Source organism: Somniosus microcephalus, chromosome 17 (assembly GCF_052327205.1).
Source record: "Somniosus microcephalus isolate GS21.2 chromosome 17, FLI_Smic_1.0, whole genome shotgun sequence".
Taxonomy (NCBI): domain Eukaryota; kingdom Metazoa; phylum Chordata; class Chondrichthyes; order Squaliformes; family Somniosidae; genus Somniosus; species Somniosus microcephalus.
This window is the reverse complement of record NC_141003.1, coordinates 16,642,261-16,666,347: the sequence shown is the minus strand read 5'-3', so window position 1 is coordinate 16,666,347 and position 24,087 is coordinate 16,642,261. Positions and strand designations below refer to the sequence as shown.

Sequence of the window (24,087 nt, the reverse complement as noted above, 5' to 3'; positions counted from 1 at the left end):
TTTCCAAATACTTGGATGTTTTAAAATGTCACTTGTGTGGTAAATCTTAAACTTGAAGTTGCATAACACTAAGTGGTTCTCTCTCCTCGGGTATTGTCCACCTCTTTTTGTAAACCACCATCATCACTCCCCCTCCTTAGAAGCCCACTCTTGACCCCTCTCTCCTTGCAAACTACCACCCCATCACCAACCTCCCTTTCCTCTCCAGTCCTTGAACATGTTGCCTCCCAAATCCGTGCCCATCTTTCCCTCTACTTGAATATTTTACATCAGGTTCCGCCCCTGCCACAGCACTGAAACCGTCCTAATCAAAGTTACAATTGACATTCTCTGTGACTGTGACCGTGACCATGGTGCACTATCCCTCCTCGTCCTTTACAGTCTTTGACACAGTTGACCAAACCATCCTCTTCCAATGCCACTCTTTCATCGTCCAGCTCTGGGAGTTCCCTTGCTTGGTTCCACTCTTGCCTATCCAGTATTAGCCAGAGCATCTCCAACAATGTCATCTCTTCTCACTGCCACACCATTGCCTCTGGAATACCCCAAGGATCTATCCTTGGCCACTTCCTCTTCCTCATCTACATGCTGTCCCTTGGTGACATCTGTTGGACTGCTTTCTTGTTCTTTTCATTTTGTTACTTTTAAACACCAGACTCTACACTCGCACTCTCTCACACACACACACTCTCACACACACTATTGAAACCTCATACTATCCACAACCAGTATGAGTGCACAGGTCTTCATACTACACCATTCCCGTATGAGCGAGCTACTGAGCCTCTACGATTCCAGCCTGAGCTCTTGAGACATCATACTCACGATTCCAGTATGAGCTACTAAACAGTGTTTGTTGAGTCCGCGCCTCAATAATACATGGACTGCGGGAGAACAAATAAACAGGTATTTTACTGAACAGAGAGTAACGTCAGACTGAAGTACAGAAGCCTGCTAGGGCCTTTTATACAGGGGTGGTCACTGCCGGTACTGCAGTATAAAATCAGTTCTTCTCTTAAAGGTACATACACAACAATTCCTCCCCTTTTAGATAAACAGTACATAACATTCATTTAACAACTAAATAATAACTAATTACAATTTTCTCTAATATAAACATCAACTGAAATAATCATTTATAAGTTCAGTCTTTTAGGAGGCTTCCTGATCCTGACTGGATAGTGCCTTTCTCGAGTATCCTGTTCTTGCGGTGGAGTCGATTCTGGCTCATTGTCATTGGTTGGTTCCTCAGCTTCCAATACCACTGCTTCTGAGGTAGATGCAATCTGTACTTCGGGTTCATTACCAGGTGCACATGCTCGTGGTATAGGTTTGGCTTGTTCCTGTGACTCTAGAATCTGGTCAGCATGGCGTCTCACGATGCTCTCTCCAACATCCACTGTGTACATTAGTGGTCCCTGCTGTGTGCATATCGTTCCTGGCTGCCATTTTTCTGTTTGGTAGTCGCGGGCCAAGACTGGTTGTCCTATCTTGAAGCTCCTGGTTGGCTTCTCATTGATGTGCTGGAATTGCTTATCCTCAACATCTCGTCTTATGTTTGGTTTGAGCAAATCCAGGCGACATCTTGGCCTTCGGTTGAAGAACATTATGGCTGGAGCTTGGTTGGTGACTGCATGTGTCGCATTCCGGTAAGCAAACAAGAAATTATCTACCTTGTGTTGTAGTGGTATGTTGTCATTATACATTGCCTTTATTGCCTTTTTAAAGGTCTGGACAAACCTCTCAGCCAATCCATTTGTGGCTGGATGATATGGGGCAGATGTGTAATGTTTCACCCCATTATTCCTCAGAAACCTCCGGAAATCCTCGGACACAAACTGTGGCCCATTATCGGAGCAAATCTGTTCTGGCAAGCCATTCCTGGTGAAGATGGTCCGTAGGACTGCAATAGTTTTCTCCGTGGTGGTGGAGGACATTCTGATGACCTCTGGCCATTTCGAATGGGCATCCACGGCGATTAGAAACATCGAGTCCATAAATGGACCTGCAAAATCAATGTGTACCCGTTGCCATGGAGATGAGGGCCACTCCCATGGGTGTAGAGGGGCCTGTGGTGGTGCATTTTGGACTTTCTGGCATCCTGAGCAGCTCTTGGTCAGGTCCTCGATTTGTTTATCGATTCCCGGCCACCACACATAAGCCCTGGCTAGGCTTTTCATTTTTACCCCTCCCAGATGACCCTTATGAAGCTCATTGAGCACTCTGTCTCTCAACTTGGGTGGAATTACCACTCGGGATCCACACATCAAGGTCCCCCGGCACACTGACAGCTGTTCTCTCCTTGGCGAGAATGCTGGCAACAGTGAGTCGCCATGTGCTGGCCATCCCTTCACCGTCAAATCATAGACCCGAGAGAGTGTCGGGTCATTTCGGGTTTCCTTCTCTATACTGGAGTTTGTAACGGGCAGACATTCGACTATGATCGCATGGAATATCTCAACAGGGTCCACTGCAGGTGCTTCCTCTACCGTAGGCAATGGTAGGCGCGACAGCCCATCAGCGTTTCCATGCTGCTTCGTACCCTTGTACTCTATGTTGTACTGATGTGCCCCTAGAAAAAGTGACCATCTTTGCAGCTGTTGCGCCGTCATCACCGGAACGCCCTTCTTTGGGTTAAAAATGGAGACCAGGGGCTGATGATCAGTCAGTAGGGTGAATTTCTGCCCGTGCAGCTAGTGATTGAACTTCTTCACCCCCCACACCAGGCTGAGGGCCTCCCTGTCAATCTGGGCGTAGTTACGCGCGGCTGAAGTTAACGAGCGCGACGCAAAAGCTATTGGCCTCTCTGAACCATCAAGGAATTTGTGTGACAGCACCGCTCCAGTGCTGTAGGGAGACGCCTCACATGCCAACCGAATCAATAGTGTTGGGTTGTAGTGGGCCAATACTTCTTTTGAAGTGATTAGGCATTTATATTTCTGAAAGGCACGCTTACACTCATCACTCCAGTTCCATGTTACTCCAGTTTGCAGCAGGGCATTCAGTGGGTGCAGGATTGTAGATAAATTCAGCAAGAACTTATGGTAGTAGTTCACCAACCCAAGAAACGACCTCAGTTGCAACACATTTTCCGGTGCTGGAGCCTTGACTGCAGCCTCAATCTTGTCTGGCGACTTATGCAACCCTTCCTCATCAATCATGTGGCCACAATACGAGATTTGTCTCCTGAAGAACTCTCATTTGGGGCGGTTGGCTCGTAGCCCATATTCCTGCAATCTAGTGAGCACCTGCTCCAGGTTGGCAAGGTGTTCACTGTCATTTTTACCCGTAACCAGGATGTCGTCCAAATAACACTGGGTCCCCGGGATCCCTTGCAGGACTTGTTCCATCGCCCTCTGCCAAATAGCCGGGGCTGATGCTACCCCGAATACCAGTCGATTGTACTGGTAAAGGCCTTTGTGAATGTTTATCGTGAGGTATTTCCTAGATGCTTCTTCCACCTCCATTTGTAGATACGCTTGGGCCAGATCAATCTTCGTAAAGCATTTCCCTCCAGATAGTGAGGTGAAAATATCTTCTATCCGTGGAAGTGGATATTGCACTGTGTGCAGGACTGGGTTCACAGTTACCTTGAAGTCCCCACAGATGCGAACCTTCTTCGGCTCCCCAGGCGTGCTGCTCAATGATTTCTTCATTACAGGAACGATGGGTGTGGCCCACTCACTCCAGTCCACCTTGGACAGCACACCCGAACGCTCCAGACTCTCCAATTCTGCTTCAACGGCTGGGCGGATCGCGTACGGCACCGGTCTGGCCTTAAAAAAAACTTTGGGTTTGCGTTATCTTTGATTTTTATCGTTGCCTTTACTCCTTTTAGAGTCCCAAGTCCTTGTTGGAACACCTCTTTTGCGTCAGTTAGAATTTGTGACAATCATCCAGGTGTGATGTCATCATCCTTTTTGTCAGTCACAGTTAGCGCCTGAATGGAATGCCAACCCAATTGTATTTTTCGGATCCATTCACGACCCAATAATGGTGGTCCTCCATCTTGTAGTATATATAGATACAGTTTCTGTATTTCCTTGCCGTTGTACTTAACTAGCACCCTTATTTTTCCTCGGGTAGACTTTTTGCCCTGTGTATGTCTTCAATACAATGGACGTGTCCTTTAAGGGTATGTGTGAGAATAGCCGCTCATAGTCTCGTCGATTCATGACAGTTAGGGCTGATCCTGTATCCAATTCCATCTTTACTTGGGACCCTGCTATCAAGAGGGTGACCCAAATGGTTCGGTGATCCTCCTTTGTGATCACGTTGTGTAACTTTAGACAACTTAGTCTCCTGCTCCCGGAGTCGTTATCACTCTCCTGATCTTCCGAACTACTGTCTGTCATTTTTTTTACTTTCTTGTACTTTTCCTTAGTTTTTGTAGTGTTGGTTTTCTTTCCCGACCTGCAGACTCTTGCTATATGTCCCATTTTCCCGCATTGCCTGCATACTTTGTCCTTAAACCAGCAGTCCTTCTGATCATGGGTTGTTTTGCCGCAGCGATAGCACTTTACTGCTCCATACGCCATTTCGTTAGTGCTGTATTCTTGTGGTTTCTGTTGTATTTCCGCAGCTCCCCGTGCTGCTGCTTCATGGGATACTGCCATGCTGAAAGCCTGTTCTAGCGTCGGGTCCTTTTCCGAAAGTAGTCGTTTCTGGGTTCCTTCACTCTGGAGCCCGCAGACAAACTTATCCCGTAAGGTGTCTGCCAGTCCTGCTCCGAACTGGCAGTGCTTCGATAACTTGCGTAGTTCCGTAAGATAGTCAGCATTGTTCTCATCTTTGTGCTGGTTTCTTTTATGGAACTTAAATCTTTCTGCTATCAGCAGCGGTGTAGGGTTTAGGTGTTCCTGTAAGATATTAACATTCTCTTCAAAACTTTTCTCCATTGATTTAGCTGGGATAATTAAATTCCGCAATCGGCTGTATGTTCTCGCGCCCATTAAATTTAATAATACTGACGCCTTCTTTCCATTGGCCACCTCATTGGCATTGCAGTACACTTCAATTCTTTCCACATACGTGGTCCAGTCTTCTACCACGTTGTCGAAAGCAGTGATACTGCCACTCTTCGGCATCTTGGGTGATTTAAAATGGCGCCTCCCGCACTTTTTCTTCCTCCCCCAATGGAATAAAATGGTGCCTCCCGCGCTTTTCCTTCTTCCCCAATGGAATAAAATGGCACCTCCCGCGCTTTTCCTTCTTCCCCTTGCTGCCACGCCACTCCTAGCATTCTACAGGGTAATGGCAGCGACCCGCAGCTTCGGCGCATCTCACTTGTCCTTCCCCTTGTTATATTTCCTCTACGCTGCCCGGTTCTTGAGCACCGACCGCGCCCTGTGTGCTCCACCCTCTTTCCTCCCGGCGACGCTGCGCGGCCCGTTTTGTAGAGCTGTTCGATTGAGCTCGAGCCTGCCGCAGTCCGGAAGGGTCAGCGCACTACCTGCTACCAGCACGATTTGCTGGAACCTCTTGACTGGGGAGCCAAGCCCAGCTCTCCACAGCCTCTCCCGCAATTCTCCGAACACCGATGGATCCTTGGGTGGTTGCCCGCGGTCGACGCCCATTGCTCAGACTTCGACCTCCAAGAAACTACTTCTCAGGGAAAGCTCCCTGCGAGGTGATGTATTACCGCAGGTGAGTTCGAACCTGCTCGTCGCCACTGTTGAGTCCGCGCCTCAATAATACACGGACTGCGGGAGAACAAATAAACAGGTTTTTTTACTGAACAGAGAGTAACGTCAGACTGATAGGTACGCAGGTCAGTTCACAGAATCACAGAATCTACAGTGCAGATAGAGGCCATTTCGGCCCATCGAGCCTGCACCGACACATATCCCACCCTATCCCCGTAACCCCACGTATTTAATCCCCTAACTAAGGGTCAATTTATCATAGCCAAATCAACCTAACCTGCACATCTTTGGACTGTGGGAGGAAACCGGAGCACCCGGAGGAAACCCACGCAGACACAGGGAGAATGTGCAAACTCCACACAGACAGTCGCCCAAGGCCAGATTTGAACCCGGGTCCCTGGCGCTGTGAGGCAACAGTGCTAACCACTATGCCACCGTTCTCTGAACGGTGGAGATACATTTGCTTTAAAATCCCCTTACCAATTTACAATCCACAATCAACAGAAAGCTGTTTTAACTTTTAACTCATCGTGTGCTGGTCTCAAGACAGCCCAGAAAGAATAGTGAGGTAAACAGGTAGTGAGAACCCTCGTTCCCACAACATCATCCTCCGACAAGGGGTCAAGCTCCACATGTACACTGACGGCACCTAACGGTACTACCTCTCTGACCCTGCACTGCCTCTGTGCTGTCAGAATGCTCATCTGCTATCCACTCTTGGGCGTGCTGTAATTTCCTCCAGTTGAAAACACTTGGAAAATCAAAGCCACAAACTCCATTTCCTAGCCACCATTTCCATTCCCTTCCTGGCCATTGTCTGGGGTTGAACTGTCTGGGGTTGAACCATATTGTTTGCAACCTCAGGGTCCCATTGGATCCTGATATGAGCTTCTGACCCCATATCCTCTCCATCACAAAGGCCACCTACTTCCAGCTCCGTAACATTGATGCCTCCATCCCTGCCTCAGCCCATCTGCTGTTGTAACCCTCACCTCTATTACCTCTGGATTCGCCTATTCCAATGCTGTCCTAGTCGACTTTCCATCCTCCAGAAACTTGAGCTCATTCAATGCTCTGCTGCCTATGTCCTAACTCGCACCAAGTGAGCACCCATCAACCCTGTGCTCGCTGGCCTACATTGACACCAATGCCTCAAATTTAAAATTCTCATCCTTGTATTTACATTCTTTCATGGTTTCTTCCCTTCACTATCTGTAACCTCCTCCAATGCACGACCCTGTCTTTCCCCTCCACTCATCTGGCTCCAGCCTCTTGTGCACTGACTCCTATTTTGCCCCACCATTGGCCTCTGTGCCTTCAGCTGACTAAGCCCCACCCTCTGGAGTTCCATCCATAAAACCCTCTGCTTCCCCACCTCCCTCTGCTCCTTTTACGAACCTCCTTAAAACCCTCTTTACCCCTTCGGTCACTCCGCCTAATAGCTCCTCCTTTGGTCCAACATCCATTTTCTGACTGATTTCCTCCTCTGAAGTTCCTCGGAATGTTTTGCTATGTTAAAGAGTCTGTATAAATACACTTGTTGTCGTTTTCTCGTTAAATACAAAATTAAATAACTTCAACCTGAACCTAATAATAATTGTGCTAATAGTTTGTCTTCAAAAAACAGCTTGAATTGTCATAGTCATAGTTATACAGCACGGATAGAGGCCCTTCTGCCCATTGTGTCCGTGCCGGCCATCAAGCCCTGTCTAATCTAATCCCATGTTCCAGCATTTGGTCCGTAGCCTTGTATGTTATGGCATTTCAAGTGCTCATCCAAATGCTTCTTCAATGTTGTGAGGGTTCCTGCCTCCACAACCCTTTCAGGCAGTGAGTTCCAGACTCCAACCACCCTCTGGGTGAAAAAGTTCTTTCTCAAATCCCCTCTAAACCTCCCGCCCTTTACCTTGAATCTATGCCCCCTAATTATTGACCCTTCTACTAAGGGAAAAAGCTCCTCAGTATCCATCCTATCTATGCCCCTCATAATTTTGTACACCTCAATCATGTCCCCCCTCAGCCTCCTCTGCTCCAAGGAAAACAAACCCAATCTGCCCAGTCTTTCTTCATAGCTGAAGCGCTCCAGCCCTGGTAACATCCTGGTGAATCTCCTCTGCACCCTCTCCAAAGCGATCACATCCTTCCTGTAGTGTGGCGACCAGAACTGCACACAGTATTCCAGCTGTGGCCTAACCAATGTTTTATACAGCTCCATCATAACCTCCTTGCTCTTATATTCTATGCCTCGGCTAATGAAGGCAATTGTGCTACCCTTTATTTCCTTCCTGTTTGTCCACCCCTCCATCCCACAAAGTATTCCTGTACACAGGACATATATCCATCTACTGAGAGCCATTATTTTGCAGTTAAATGTTCTTTCATACAGTACAAAGTAGCAAAGAATCACTAGGAGCAGCTGCTCAGTTCAATCCTACGCACCCAAAGCAAGATGGGTGAGACCCTGAATGCTCCCTCCCCAGCTAACTAACTCATTCATAGAATTATACTGCACAGAATGAAGCCGTTCGGCCCATTGTGTCTGTGCCCACTCTTGGAAAGCTATCCCATTAGTCTCACTCTCCTGCTTTTTCCCCGTAGCAATGCAGTGTTTTCCTTTTCAAGTTTATCCAATTCCCTTTCGAAAATTACTATTCAATCTGCTTCCACCACCCTTTCGGGCAGTGCATTCCAGATCATCATAACTTGCTGTGTTTATACAAAAATAAAATGAATTTGCCTCATTCTCCCCTCTGGTTCTTTTGCCAGTTACCTTACATCTGTGTCCTCTGGTCACCGAATCTCCTATTCCCTTCTGTCCAACAGTGCCAGGAGTAGCATTAGGTTACAGAAAGGATGCTGATCTCCGAACTAGCGGCCAGTTAGAGAAGGACACACTCAGTGTCCATTATCCAAGATCTATCTGCTCAGGAGATGTAGTGGTCTCCGTAAGACCTCCCTGCCATTGTTGTGTTCAAAGCTTTTCAAGCTTTATCACCACTAAGATGTACCTTACTAAAAATCAGATCCTCAGCACTCTGCAGAACATTGGCGAGCAATCTTGTAACATTTGTTGGTTTGAGATGTTGACACTGAAATTTATTGCACCTTTCTAACCTACAAATGTTAAAAATACACGGCTGTACGCCACGTTCCCTCCCCTGCCCCCTCTCCTATATCACTTTCTTCCCGTGTTCTCGGGACTGAGTCCCATTTGCCCTTACAATGGGATAGGTGGACAGCCATTTATTTTACATGTCATTGGGTGAAATGCTGATTATTGTAGACAATAATATCGGGGGACTTTGTTTTTATGCCGTGTTTTCACACATGCGCAGTGACCCGATGAGTTACTAGCTGTGTGCAGTACGCTCGGGCAATAAGCTGCATCTTTAACGGCCTCTATTCCCTTCTTTTATTAGGAAGCTACTCGAGGTTCTGTGGCTGTAGATGAATTAAGCCCAAGTGCATCACAAGTCGTCCGTGGAAGCCCAGTTAGCAGTGCTGAAGGTGAGAATTAAAAACTGACGTGCTATGTTTCAGCATTTTCTGTTTCTGCTTCAACACGCATTTATATAGCGCCTTTAACATAGTAAAACGTCCCAAGGCACTTGGCAGGAACGTTATCAGGTAACATTTGACACTGAGCCACAGAGATATTAGGACGGATCGACCAAAAGCTTGGTCAAAGAGATGGGTTTAAAGGAGGGGAGCAGTTTAGGGAGGGAATGCCAGCACTTGGCAGCCGTGCCTTCAGCTGTCTAGGCTCCAAGGCTGGGGCAAAGGAAATCGGGGATGTGCAAGAAGCCAGAATTGGAGGAACGCAGCGATTCAGATTTTGTTCATTACCTAGATTAAAGGTTTTACAGTTATTTGCAACCTGCCCAGATTGATTTGTCACCCCTAGCCTTGGTTCTCTCCTTTCTTGGAATTCGTTTGTTCAAGAAGTTTTGAGAATTGGCACAAAAGCGCAAGTTCCATATTTTCTTTCCCGAGTTAATTTAAGTGCTAGCGAGAAACAGACTCCGTGGGTTGACACCTACAATACGATTGTAATCCAGAGCCCTGAACTAATGATCCGGAGACATGAGTCCAAATCTCACCACAGCAGCTGGGGAATTTAAATTCCGTTAATGAAATAAATCGTGAATAAAAAGCTAGTGTCGGTAATGGTTAACCATGAAACTACCGGATTGTCGTAAAAAACCCATCTGGTTCACTAATGTCTTTACAGAAGGAAACCTGCCAATCTTACCCGGTCTGGGCCTATATGTGACTCCAGACCCACAGCAATGTGGTTGACTCTTAACTGCCCTCTGAAGTGGCCTAGCAAGCCACTCAGTTATTATCAAACCTCTAGGAAAAGCAATAAGAAAACTGGATGGACCACCTGGCATTGACCTAGGCACCAGATTCAGACACTGCAAAGGCACACCCAGCCCAGTCGACCCTGCAAAGTCCTCCTCACTAACATTTGGGGACTTGTGACAGAATTGGGAGAGCTGCCCCACAGACTACTCGAGCAACAGCCTGACATAGTCATACTCATAGACTCCTCCAACACAGAGCGTCCCACCAGGGGTGGGGGCACAGTGGTATACAGTCGGGAGGGACTGGCTCTGGGAGTCCCCAACGTCCACTCCGGACCCCCTGTAGTCTCATGGCATCAGGTCAAACATGGGCAAGGAAACCTCCTGCTGATTACCACTTATTGCTCTCCCTCAGCTGATGAATCAGTACTCCTCCATGTTGAACACCACTTGGAAGAAGCACTGAGTAGCAAGGGCACAGAATGTACTCTGGGTGGGAGGACTTCAATATCCATCACCAAGAGTGGCTCGGCAGCGCCACTACTGATCGAGCTGGATATAGCTGCCAGACTGGGCCTATGGCAGATGGTGAGAGAACCAACACGAGGGAAAAACTTACTTTACCTCGTCCTCGCCAATCTAGCTGTCGCAGGTGCATCTGTCCATGATCGTATTGATAGGAGTGACCACCGCACACCCCATGTGAAGACAAAGTTCCGTCTTCACACTGAGGACACCCTCCATCATCTTGTGTGGCACTACCTCCGTGCTAATTGAGATAGATTCAGGACAGATCTAAACTGGGCATCCATGAGGCACTGTGGGCCATCAGCAGTAGCAGAATTGTATTCCACCACAATCTGTAACCTCATGGCCTGGCATATCCCTTACTCTAGCATTACCATCAAGCCAGGGGATCAACCCTGGTTCAATAATTAGTGTAGAAGAGCATGCTAGGAGCAGCACCAGGTGTACATAAACATGAGGTGCCAACTTGGTGAAGCTACAACACAGGACTATATGCATGCTAAACAGCGGAAGCAGGGCTAAGTGATCCCACAATCAACGGATCAGATCAAAGCTCTGCAGTCCTGCCACATTCAGTCGTAAATGCTGGTGGCCAATTAAACAACAAACAGGAGGAGGCTCCATGAATATCCCCATCCTCAATGATGATGGAGCCCAGCACGTGTGTGCAAAAGTCAAGGCTTGAAGCGTTTGCAACCATCTTCAGCCAGAAGTGCTGAGTGGATGATCCGTATCGGCCTCCTCCTGAGGCCGCCACCATCACAAAAGCCAGTCTCTAGCCAATTCAATTCACTCCACGTGATATCAAGAAATGGCTGAGCGCACTGGATACAGCAAAGGCTATGGGATCCGACAACATCCCAGCTGTAGTGCTGAAGACTTGTGCTCCAGAACTAGCCGCACCTCCAGCCAAGCTGTTCCAGTACAGTTACAACAGTGGCATCAACCTGATATAGTGGAAAATTGCCCACACAAAGCAGGACAAATCAAACCTGGCCAATTACCACCCCAACTGCCTACTCTCAATCATCAGCAAAGTGATGGAAGGTGTCATTGACCGTGCTACTAAGCAACACTTACTCATCAATAACCTGCTCACCAATGTTCAGTTTGGGTTCTGCCAGGACCCCTCTGCTCCAAACCTCATTACATGCTTGGTCTAAACATGGACAAAAGAGCTGAATTCCAGAGGTGGGAGTGACTGCCCTTGACATCAAGGCAGCATTTGACCAAGTGTGGCATCAAGGAGCCCTAAAATTGAAGTCAATTGAAATTGGGGAGAAAACTCTCCATTGGCTGGAGTCATACCTAGCACAAAGGAAGATGGTGGTCATTGTTGGAGGTCAATCATCTCCGCTCCAGGACATCGCTGCAGGAGTTCCTCAGGGCAGTATCCTAGGACCAACCATCTTCAGCTGCTTCATCAATGACCTTCCCTCCATCATAAGGTAAGAAGTGGGGATGTTTGCTGATGATTGCACAGTGTTCAGTTCCATTCACATCTCCTCAGATAATGAAACAGTCCGTGCCCGATGCAGCAAGACCTGGACAATGTTCAGGCTTGGGTTAATAAGTGGCAGGTAAGATTTGCTCCACGCAAGTGCCAGGCAATGACCATCTCCAACAAGAGAGATTCTAACCACCACCCCTTGATATTCAACAGGATTACCATCACCAAATCCCCCACCATCAACATCCTGGGAGGTCACCATTGACCAGAAACTTAATTGGACCAGCCACGCACATACTGTGGCTACAAGAGCAGGTCAGAGGCTGGGTATTCTGTGGCAAGTGACTCACCTCCTGACTCCCCAAAGACTTTCCATCATTGACGAGGCACAAGTCAGGAGTGTGAGGGAATACTCTCCACTTGCCTGGGTGAGTGCAGCTCCAACAACACTCAGAAGCTCGACACCATCCAGGACAAAGCAGCCCACTAGATTGACACCCCACCCACCATCTTAAACATTCACTGCCTCCACCACCAGCGCACCGTGGCTGCAGTGTGCACCATCTATAAGATGCACTGCAGCAACTTGCCAAGTCTTCTTCGACCGCACCTCTCAAACCCACAACCTCTACCACCTAGAAGGACAAGGGCAGTAGGTGTGAAGGAATAAGCAATTATTCAGAAAAATACACAATTCTATGAAAAGATTCTGGCCTTATTAAAACATGACATACTGGGTCTGGAAATCTAGAAACTTAACATTGAAAAAGCTGTGATAGAATTCTGGCTATTGAGATAAGATAAGTTGTTGACACTGAATCAATAACCTTATTGAAACAGAAGGTTAAAGGCCCCTGAAGTCTGAACCTTTGGGAACAAGACAATAGTTACCCGGTACAAGGTGTTCTAATTTACACCTCGTAAAGGAGCACATAAAAGTAACAAACATCTGCCTTCATAAAAATGATACCAAGTAAAGTGCACCTGCTATTACGCTGTTTTTTACGAAAAATTTAAAACACCTAGAGAAGAGACATGGGGGTCGATTTTCAGTAAGCTGTCGGGAAGGAGGCGGGACTACAACTTTCGGGTTTTAGTCCCGCCTACATCGACGTCCGGCCAATCCATGCGATTTTCCCTTGATTGACCTTGTTGAGCCCGCTCAGCAGGCCAATTAAGGGCCACCTGGCAACAGGTGACATCACAGACTGAAATTTCATCTGTCAAGCGGTCTTGACAGATGAAATATCAGTGATTCACAGCTGTTTGAAGCTGTCAAACACTGACAGTCTGACTGCTAACCTGAGTCCTTCTACACAGACTCAGTTAGAACTCTCACCGGCAATGAAAGCTGAAGGCTGTCACTTTTGACAGCTCGCAGCCATTTTGCTTTCAGTGCCGGCTGAGTGATGGACTCCCGAAACCGAGGGGAAGAAAGGCTGTTAAGGTAAGTACAGGTAATTTAAACTTCTTTGCACACTTTAGACACACCAAACACACTTACCTTTGCACTCATGCACCCATCACTCACCTGAGCACCGACATCGTGACTCCTTCAACCCGACGGCCTGCCTGCTCTAACCTGGCATGGTTTGGAGCTGTCAGGAATCCCAAACAACACCCCTCAAAATAGGGATTAGGCTAAAAACTGCCTGTTAACTATATGTTAACAGGCAGTTAATTGGCACTAATCCCTTCCCGCCTTGGGTCGGCGGGTCCCAGTGCGGGACAGGTACCCGCCTCCTCTGAAACTTACGTGGAGGCGGGTTTTGGCCGGGATGGTGTCGGGACCCCCGAATTTGGGATTTTTGCCCCCAGCCCGCCTCACGGCACACTGAAAATCTAGGCCATAGTTCTGTAGTGCGACCAGCTGAGGTGACTAAGAACTGAAGGGGTCAGCAGAAAAATGAGATAATTAGCTTATCAGCAGAAATCCTTAAAGGGAGCACCACTGGAAAAGGGTATAAATATTGAACTCTCAAATGGAATAATAGACTCCCTTAAAGGGGCAAAGTGATTCTCGGCTTCAAAGCTAGCTCTGTAAGTCTCCAACTCTTTGTACCTTGGGGATCAAGGTACTATATTTGATTTTGGTGGCTATCCTGAATAAACTTTAACAACTGTAAAACTGTAGCGAAGTTAAGATTTGAGAGTAAGGATCTCTGATAAGATTGTAAAGCTTCCTCTTTTTGGAACTGTTAATTTTGCAATTGACTCACCAACTGTAAATTATATGTTGGTTCTTTAAATCTATATATTTTTAGTATTGTCTCAATACTTCTGTATCAAGCTGGTGAACTCAATCTCTGTACACTTTGGTGAGGAGTTGCAAAACTCTGGGGGAGTTTTCTGGACCTTCATAATATCCGGAACATTACAGTCTAACTAAACTTATTAAAAGTGCTATCTGGAGGACGGTAACATTTTCAGGTTGTTCCTTTCCTTTAGGGAGAGATAGTCCGGACCTTTAGACCCAATTAAGCATCTTTAGGATTTGGCTACCTCAAACTTTAGTTGAAAGTGAACGTCTGAGGAATACACCTGATCCGGGGTAGCCCAAAAGGGGCTAGGACTAGTAATTATCCTATCACAGGCACATGGGAACACCACCTGCAAGTTCCCCTCCAACTCGCACACCATCCTGACTTGGAAATATATCCCTGTTCCTTTATCGTCGCTGGGTCAAAATCCTGGAACTCCCTCACTAACAGCACTGTGGGAGTACCCTCACCACATGGACTGCAGCGGTTCAAGAAGGTGGCTCACCACCACCTTCTCCAGGGCAATTAGCGATGGGCAATAAATGCTGGCCTTGCCAATGACTCTCTCATCCCATGAATGAATGGGAAAAAAATATTTACTAAATGGTTATCAGATTGTATTAAACTAAGTAAATTCAATAGGGTAGATATCTGAGATAATGCATCATCCTGAGGTGTAAAGAGAAAGTTTACCTATCTTTTCACCTGGTTTTGAGAATGTGAGGTAATTTTGGAATTGCCTTTTCTTTCCAAGCCATCTTCCATTAAACCTACCTTTCCCCACCAGTCGGTCAGTTGTAGGTGACCTCAGATATTGAGGGCCAAGGAAGTGTTGTTCCTAGAGTATCTAATCATTCGGACACCTTATCTTGTCCCTGACCTTTCGAACTCTGAATGTGTAGCTGCAAGGGATACAGGAAGTAGCCCATTTGGAGAGGGAGTCCTTTTTGATCCAGGTTGAATATCGAGATAAAACCGAAATACTGCGGATGCTGGAAATCTGAAAGAAAAACAGACAATGCTGGAAATGGCAGCACGGTGGCATAGTGGTTAGCACTGTTGCCTCACAGCGCCAGGGACCCGGGTTCAAATCCGGCCTCGGGTGACTGTCTGTGTGGAGTTTGCACATTCTCCCGGTGTTTGCGTGGGTTTCCTCCGGGCGCTCCGGTTTCCTCCCACAGTCCAAAGATGTGCGGGTTAGGTTGATAGGGCCAATTTTTTTCTTTTTATCACGGCCATAGTGTTAGGGGGGATTAAATACGCGGGGTTACGGGGATATGGCTTGGGTGGGATGGCTGTCGGTGTAGGGACCGGGTGCTAGGGTTTGGATGATCAGCCATGATCTCGTTGAATGGCGGAGCAGGGCCGAATGGCTTACTCCTGCTCCTATCTTCTATGTTTCTATGAAATACTCAGGTCAGGCAGCATCTGTGGAGAGAGAAACGGAGTTAACGTTTCGGGGTGATGAACTTTCATCAGAACCCTGAGATATCCGAGATGCCTCTTACCCCCCTGTAGGGATACTTTGGTGTATCTATTGGTCCGTTCACCAACCCTGCCCTCCTTCTCGCCCCCCCTTTGCCTCAGGGCTGTGGTATTTCTCCCTTGTGACTCACTACTTCCTTTTCCTATAGTTAAATAACAGTAAGATGTCTATCGAAGACTCTAGAATATCGCTTTGTGTATAGATCTTGTGATTTGATTTTTAGCTGTTGAGTTCGTGTTATGGGCTGCAACAACTCTGGCAAAATTATGTAAATTTTTTGTGCCTTTATTCTCTCCAATGGTGTACAAACCGTGGCGGTAATTGAAAGTCTTAGTGATGCGCTATCAATTACTCATAAAAGACTGAGAGTTAAGAGAGTAACTAAAGGCTTTTATTAGCAAAGAACAGAGCATGCCTCTCGTGGTTGACTGGGTTCCAAGAAGGCAGGGGGCTGCAGGTCAATCACCTTTATACCTGGGCCTGTGTGGGTGGAGCCAGCCGAGACATGTTGAGGCATGCATAGGTACAACAGTGTGTATCAACAACAACAACAGTGGTTTACCACATTCACCCCTTGTTTAAAATTGAGTCCGGCGGGGTGAAGTGTACTAAAGGTTCGTGTAAGTAAGTCTATCAGGTGGCCTTGTATGCCGTCCTGATCGTCGTGGTGGCGGCGGTGATGGTGCAGCATCCAACGTTGAGTCTGGCGTCTCATTGAGTGGTTGGGTGGTCAATGACGGGTCCTGGGGCTGCGGCATGCCGTCTAGCGGGGTTGGGTTGTGGGTAGTGGTGGATGGCAATGGTAGTGTTTCAGGGGCACCCAAAGGTGCGAGATCTCGTGTGGGGGCTGTGTCCTCCCGCCCGTCCGGGTACACCACGTAAGCGTACTGGGGGTAGGCGTGGGTAGTGGTGGATGGCGAGGGGGGTGTTTCGGGAGCACCCGAAGGTGCGAGGTCTCGTATGGAGACTGTGTCCTCCCGCCCGTCCAGGTACACCACGTAAGCATACTGAGGGTTGGCATGGAGGAGGCTCACCCTCTCGACCAGGGGGTCCGTCTTATGGGACCTCACGTGCTTCCGCAGTAGGACGGGTCCTGGAGAAGTCAGCCATGTCGGTAACGAGGTCCCCGATGTGGACTTCCTGGGGAAGGAGAACATTCTCTCGTGAGGGGTAGCATTGGTGGCTGTACAGAGCAGTGACCGAATGGAATGGAGCGCCGCAGGGAGGACTTCCTGCCAGCGAGAGGTCGGAAGGCCCTTAGATTTCAAGTTTAAAAGGACTGCTTTCCAGACCGTCGCATTCTCCCTTTCCACCTGGCCATTCCCCCGAGGGTTGTAGCTGGTGGTCCTGCTTGTAGCGATACCTCTCGAGAGCAGGTACTGCCGGAGTTCGTCGCTCATAAAGGATGAGCCCCTGTCGCTATGAATATAGCTAGGAAAACCGAACAAGGCGAAGAGGTCATTCAGACATTTAATGACCGTGGTACTGGTCATGTCTGAGCAAGGGATGGCAAACGGGAAACGGGAGTACTCGTCAATTATGTTGAGGAAGTACACATTGCGGTCGGAGGAGGGGAGGGGCCCTTTAAAATCGACGCTCAGCCGTTCAAAGGGGCGCGTGGCTTTGATCAGGCTTGCTCTGTCTGGCTTATAAAAATGCGGTTTGCACTCGGCACAGATTTGGCAGTTCCTGGTCATGGTCCTGACCTCCTCGATGGAGTAGGGCAGGTTACGGGATTTGATGAAGTGAAAAAACCTGGTGACCCCCGGGTGGCAGAGGTCATTGTGGAGAGTCTTCAGTCTATCGACCTGCGCGTTGGCGCATGTACCACGTGATAGGGCATCTGGGGGCTCATTGAGTTTCCCGGGCCGGTACAAGATATCGTAATTGTAGGTGGAGAGTTCGATTCTCCACCTCAAGATCTTGTCGTTCTTGATTTTGCCCCTCTGCTTATTATTAAACATAAAAGCTACTGAACGCTGGTCAGTGAGCAGGGTAAATCGTTTTCTGGCCAGGTAATGCCTCCAATGTCACACAGCTTCCACAATGGCCTGGGCCTCCTTTTCGACAGAGGAGTGTCGAATCTCGGGGCCCTGGAAGGTCCTTGAGAAAAAGGCCACGGGTCTCCCCGCCTGGTTAAGGGTTGCAGCTAGGGCAAAGTCGGATGCGTCGCTCTCCACTTGGAAAGGGATGGACTCATCCACTGCGTGCATTGTGGCCTTCGCAATATCTCTTTTTATGAGAGTGAAGGCTGCACAGGCCTCTGCTGTCAGGGGGAAGGAGGTGGACTTGATGAGGGGTCTGGCTTTGTCCGCATAGTTGGGCACCCACTGAGCATAGTACGAGAAAAACCCTAGGCATCTCTTCAGTGCTTTTTGGCAGTGGGGGAGGGGGAGCTCCATAAGGGGGCGCATCCTGTCGGGGTCGGGGCCAATGACTCCGTTCTCCACAACACAGCCAAGAATGGCAAGGCGCTTGGTACGAAACATACATTTGTCCTTGTATGTTAGGTTCAGCCGCTGGGCCGTACGGAGGAATTTCTCTAGATTAACATCATGGTCCTGCTGGTCGCGGCCGCAGATGGTGACGTTGTCTAGATAGGGGAAAGTGGCCTGGAGCGCGTTCTGGTCGACCATCCGGTCCATCTCCTGTTGGAAGACTGAAACCCCGTTGGTGACGCCGAAGGGAACTCTGAGGAAGTGGTAGAGACGACCGTCAGCTTCAAAAGCTGTGTACTGGCGGTCCTCAGCCCTGATGGGGAGCTGGTGGTATGCCGACTGAGTGGGGGGAGGGGTCCGTCGTACGCTAATGTGACACTCTTAAGGTTGCACTGAAAATCCAACCCGAGTAGAACGGCAGCGCGAAGATGGGGCAGGACCAGGAGTTTAAAATTTTTGTATTCTGTGCCCCTTACTGAAAGGGTCACTACACAGTAGCCACCGACGTCCGCTGACTGGGCTTTGGAAGCCAAAGAGATCCGATGGCGCATCGGCAGGACCGGGAGAGAGTAACTGCGCACCGTGTCGGGGTGGATAAAGCTTTCCGTGCTCCCGCTGTCAAAAAGGCAGGTAGTGGCGCGGCCGTTTACCTTAATGTCCATCATGGACCTGGACAGTTGATGAGGGAGATTGGTCCAGCGTCACGGAGGCCAGCGTATGGTCGAGCGAGTCGATGTGGTCGGCAGATGAGGCGGTGGTTGAGTCCGGGTCCCCCGTGGATGAAGTTGGAGACGTCCGAGATGGCGGACAAAATGGCGGCGCCCATGGTCCCGATCCCCACACGGCTGGGGGAGCCCAAGATGGCGGACAAGATGGCTGCCCCCACGGTTCGCACGCGGCGCTGCTGGCGTTAGCGGTTTTACCTTTGCAGGCGCTGACATAGTGTCCTTTCTTCCCGCAGCCGGAGCAGGTAGCGTTTCTCGCCGGGCAGCGTGCTCTGGGGTGTTTTGCCTGGCCACAAAAATAACATTTCTGTGCCTTGGACATCGCAGCAGCAGTTGAAGGTGGCGGTCCCATGACCCAAGGTTGCGGCGTCCACGTTGCGGAGCGGTTAGGGGAGAAGGCGTCCATATTCCTGTGGGCCACGTCGAGCGAGAGCGCGAGGGACACTGCCTTTCTCAGGTCCATTTCTCCCTTTTCCAACAGTCTCTGCCGGGAGTAGTCGGACCTTAGACCCGCAACGAAAGCATCTCGGATCAGTCCCTCCGTGTGTGCTGCGGCTGATGCTTCTTTGCAATCGCAGTCTCGGCCGAGTATCCGTAGTGCCCGTAGGAAGGCCTCCACCGATTCCCCGGGCTGCTGTCTGCGGGATCTTAAGAGGTGCCGGGCATAGACCGTATTTACCGGGCGTGCGTATTGCCCTTTTAGCAGACCGATAGCCGCCGCGTAGGTCGTCGCGTCCTGGATTATTGTATAAACTTGGTGGCTCACCTTTGAGGCCAGGATTTCCAACTTGTTTTCGTCCAGGGTCACAGTTGAGGCTTGCAGGTAGGCCTCGAAGCAACGCAGCCAATGCGCGAATTTGGTAGCCGAACCCGCTTCTTGGGGGTCTAGGTCCAGGCATGTTGGTCTGAGGGCTCGCAGCAGCTCCTGTTGCTCAGCGTTTGGTGCAGCAGCCTGCTGTTCAGCAAATGTTGACATTTGCTAATAAAATTGATGCGCTATCAATTACTCATAAAAGACTGAGAGTTAAGAGAGTAACTAAAGGCTTTTATTAGCAAAGAACAGAGCATGCCTCTCGTGGTTGACTGGGTTCCAAGAAGGCAGGGGGCTGCAGGTCAATCACCTTTATACCTGGGTCTGTGTGGGTGGAGCCAGCCGAGACATGTTGAGGCATGCATAGGTACAACAGTGTGCAACAACAACAACAGTGGTTTACCACACTTAGTGATGTGGTATTAATGGGGTAAACTTTTCTACGGCAAAGCTTAGTCATAAATGGTTTTTAACTTGGGTAGTTTGGTTTCAGCTGACGGAAATTTGTACATGACAAAAACATCAATTGCCTGTCTTTCAACAGGAATTTATCAGACACCTGACTCTAAATGTCAAGATCTTTTGAAAAGGACAAACTTACAGAGGTAAGAATTGGTGCAAAGTTAATTCATTTTGTTTTCACTAGTGTTGTAATGTACTGTTCTGTTTTGCAATTCTGGAATATGCAAAACTAAAGTTCTCTGTATATTTTTCCCCAGTGCCTCAGCTACTGAACAGGAAGTGGAGGTAGGCTGTCACTGCAGACTGTGCATGATTTGTTTTTTATGTAAAATCTCAATGATAAACTGTTCCTAAATAATAATACTGTTGTGCAGAGTAAAGCTTGCAATTCGACATCCATAACTAGCTCTTCTGCTTGTTCTCTGTCCCTCCCTCTTGTCTATCTATTTGGAGGGAAGATTGTCCAAACCATTTGTGCGTCCACGCATTGGGGTTGCTAAACCTCCAAGAATTGAAGATTAATCTCCCAGACTTTGCTGAGAACAAACGGGAAGAAAAATCATAGGCTTTTTAAAAAAAAAAAAAAACATTTTCTTTGAACATTTGTTTATTTAAAAAATGACTTGTCTTTATATAACACTTTGTTCACGACTCTGGGTGCCCCAAAGCGCGTCACAGACAATTAAGTACGTTGAAGTGTAGTCACTGTTGTAATGTAGGAAATGTCACCATGTCCATGTGATCTCCTGGACTGGTTTTGATCCCCTGAGGGAGGTCGGAGATTAGTTTTTCCTTATTGGGCTTTTTCTGGGTTTTTTTTGGCTCTCCCGGGAGATTACATGGCTGAGGGGGGAGGGGGGTGGGAGGAAGTGTTTAGTCATGATGCACTGGCCATCGTGGTGTGTGGGGCAGACTTGCTGGACCAGCTGGTCTATTCCTGCTCATCAATTTCATATGTTCGTATGAAACATGGCAGCCAATTTGCGCACAGCAAGGTCCCAGAAACAGCAATGCAATAATGACCAGATAATCTGTTTGTTTAGTGATTTTGGTTGAGGGATAAATGTGGCCAGGACATCAGTGAAAACTCCCCTGCTCCTCTTCGAAATAGTACCAAGGGATCTTTTACATTTACCTGAGGGCAGATGGGACCTCGGTTTAACGTCTCATCTGAAACACAGCACTTTCGACATTGCAGCACTCCCTCAGGACTGCTCTGTTTAACCGATGGTCAAGACTGACCCAAGGTGGGCTGTGAGGATGGACATTTCAGGTGACGAGTGTGGGGGCGGGGCAATTGGAGGCACGAGGTAATGTGATGAAACTTCCCGGAATACGTCCAGCCAGAGTTAGCGGTCCTGGTGTGTGTGGGGGGGTGGGTGTGGTGGCATTGGATTAAAAGGACATATATTTAAGTTACATTCTGAGGTTTTTTTTTTTAAATACAGGCTGAATTTCTCCGCTTCTCGTTGGCTTTCAAGTGTGACATGTTTACTCTCAATAAGAGATTACAGCTGGAGGAACGATCCAGAGATCTAGCTGAAACAAATTTGAAAAAAGAGATTGAGAAATGTCAAGAAACGCTGCAGGTTGGCACTGGGCTCATTCGCTGACTTTGGTTTGCTGTATAACTACATGGTGCACTCGCACTCGCACTCAGTCTATCAAATGTGGTGGGACTTTCGTGACCCAGCAGAATATAGCCATTTCACTGACTCTCCCAAGTTGTAAACCTGTTGCTATTTTTAGTTCTGTGAACAGGGATGATCAGAGAAATAACTCCAATTCCTGCCGTATTCCCTTTTCTCTCTGGATCTATCTCACTCACCATCCATCTATCTGTCTCTTGTGCGTGGGCACTCTCACTTTCACTCTCTCTCTCCTTTCGCACGCACACGCTCTCGCTCGCTCTCTCATTTATCATTTCTATTCCCTACAGACAGTGAGGCCTCTCTGTGAAGAAGAGCAGTCGCTGGAGATGTTTGAGAAACTGGAAAAAAGTCTTGGGATGCTCATGCAGACCATAACCAGAGTAGCCAGCCGGGCCGAATTGCTAGGAGCCATTCACCAGGTGAAGAAAGATAATATCGCCTGTTAAAATGTTCATGTTAGAGGTGCATCTATCCAAAGGAGGGTAAAGTTTATGAACACTTGTAATTTCATTTTAACATTGGCAAACTAGGAATTCCAGTTGCACTTTACCGGTCACTAGGAAAGCTGGTAGGACCAGAGCACGAAGATGCCTCAGGAGCATACTACGTATCTCCACATCACGCACTGCAGCTGAAGGACGAGATCTAGTGGGAGGCAGCAAGGGTTCTAAAAGTGAGGATGGTGGGGGACAGAAGGAAGAGAATGCATGAAGTACACAAAGATACAGCCGTGGATTTTAACACTTCTAACAGAATTAATCAGAACTACGAGTGCAAACCGTTAGGATATTCTATAGAGGGCGGTTGTAAGGATATTCTATAGAGGGCGGTTGTAATGTTACTGTTATCTTTTCAAGTAAATGAACCTTTATTAAAAGGCTGAATCACATCTATCCTGTTTAGTATAAGAAGTTTCTTCCATTTACTGTTCAATTAGTTGATTTGAAAAGAGTGCTTTCAATAACGAGTGAAATATGCAAGTGTGTACCTCGTTCCTTCGATGAATTAGCAAATGGTTGTTCTAGTCAGTATGTGTGACTGAAGCCAAGCTTTTGACTTAATATTTTGTTAAGTTAACCTCTTCATTGAAAGGGTTGAAACTGGAGGTATGATGCATATCTCAAATTGGTTATCACGTTATGAAATTATCTCCCCAAGGGGTTTAAATGGCAAGCCAATTTGCAACTCTGACTCGGTTTCAAGAACCACTTGAGTCAGTCGATTCGAGCAATGTTTAAAAGCACGTTAGATAAAAGTTACTTAAAGAAAAATATTGAACCAGAAGTGGGTATCTCTGATGTGGAGCAGCACAGGCACGAAGGACCAAATCCAGGGTGTTGGTAGACATGTGCCATGATGTACCATTTTATACTGCAGGGGCTATACTGGCAGGTGTGTCCAACCTATCTACATTGGTACCAAACACAGGCACCCATCCAAAGGCAGTTTGCACTTGCCTCCAGCAATCCCACCAGCTTAGTCCACAACACCACATATCCGCAAGCCCACTGACCACACGTAAAGCTTGGTGTGAAATTGAGAACCGTGGTTTTTTTTCTGATTGATCCTTTGTCGGAATCCCGTAGGTGACATCAACGGGTAATTTAAAGAGGTGCAATTGGAAAATCGACACTAGTTCTTATTCAGGACTATTTAAAGGGAATTGCATCCATTTATATATCTAGAGTGGCAAATGCCTCTCCCAATTGAGAATTAATACATATTCGTGCACACAATCCCTGCAGAAGTAGTGAAGCCACAATCTAACAGTGGGTGATGGTGGTAAACGGGGCAACTAGTGTAACAAATACATCTTTCTACCCACGCCCTGGACTGAATGGCCTCCTCCTGCGCTGAAACTTCTCTAATTAAAGTTGGGATTGTGTAGTTTTTTAATTCTCTTGACTAGCCAATGCACTGAAAGCTAGTACTTTTCCTCATTAGGAGACCCGGGTCAGTAAGGCCGTTGAAGTTATGATCCAGTATGTTGAAAATTTGAAGCGAATGTATGCAAAAGAGCACACCGAACTGGAAGAAATGAAGCAACTTCTTCTACAGAATGGAAAAGCCACCAGTTTATTTGGAGAAAACCGAGGTAATTATTAGCAATGTTTAGAATTTGACCATCTGAATTTCTTAAAGTACCAAACATGTTGTTTCCAGTCCCGGTTATTCTAATGACTTGGAGCCACCGTCACTTGTCGTAGTTATGCAGGACGGTCTAAGCCGTAGTAGGCACCGCATGATACTGAACCATACAGATAAGGAAGGACCTAAGTTCTATCCCTGGACTGTGGTGATTTGACTGATTTGAGTAGGGCA

General features: G+C 47.7%; 1 protein-coding gene across 5 annotated transcripts in view; it reads left to right on the top strand.

Moving 5' to 3' along the window:
* irag2 (inositol 1,4,5-triphosphate receptor associated 2) overlaps positions 1-24,087 on the top strand; it is a 184,640-nt gene that overhangs the window by 128,622 nt on the left and 31,931 nt on the right. For all 5 annotated transcript variants that reach the window (XM_086009980.1, XM_086009978.1, XM_086009979.1 and 2 more), the window contains 6 exons: positions 9,065-9,152; positions 20,196-20,256; positions 20,371-20,398; positions 21,562-21,702; positions 22,053-22,184; positions 23,710-23,860. In XM_086009980.1, the coding sequence (XP_085866106.1) occupies positions 9,065-9,152; positions 20,196-20,256; positions 20,371-20,398; positions 21,562-21,702; positions 22,053-22,184; positions 23,710-23,860 (601 nt within the window). The remainder of the gene's footprint in view (positions 1-9,064; positions 9,153-20,195; positions 20,257-20,370; positions 20,399-21,561; positions 21,703-22,052; positions 22,185-23,709; positions 23,861-24,087) is intronic.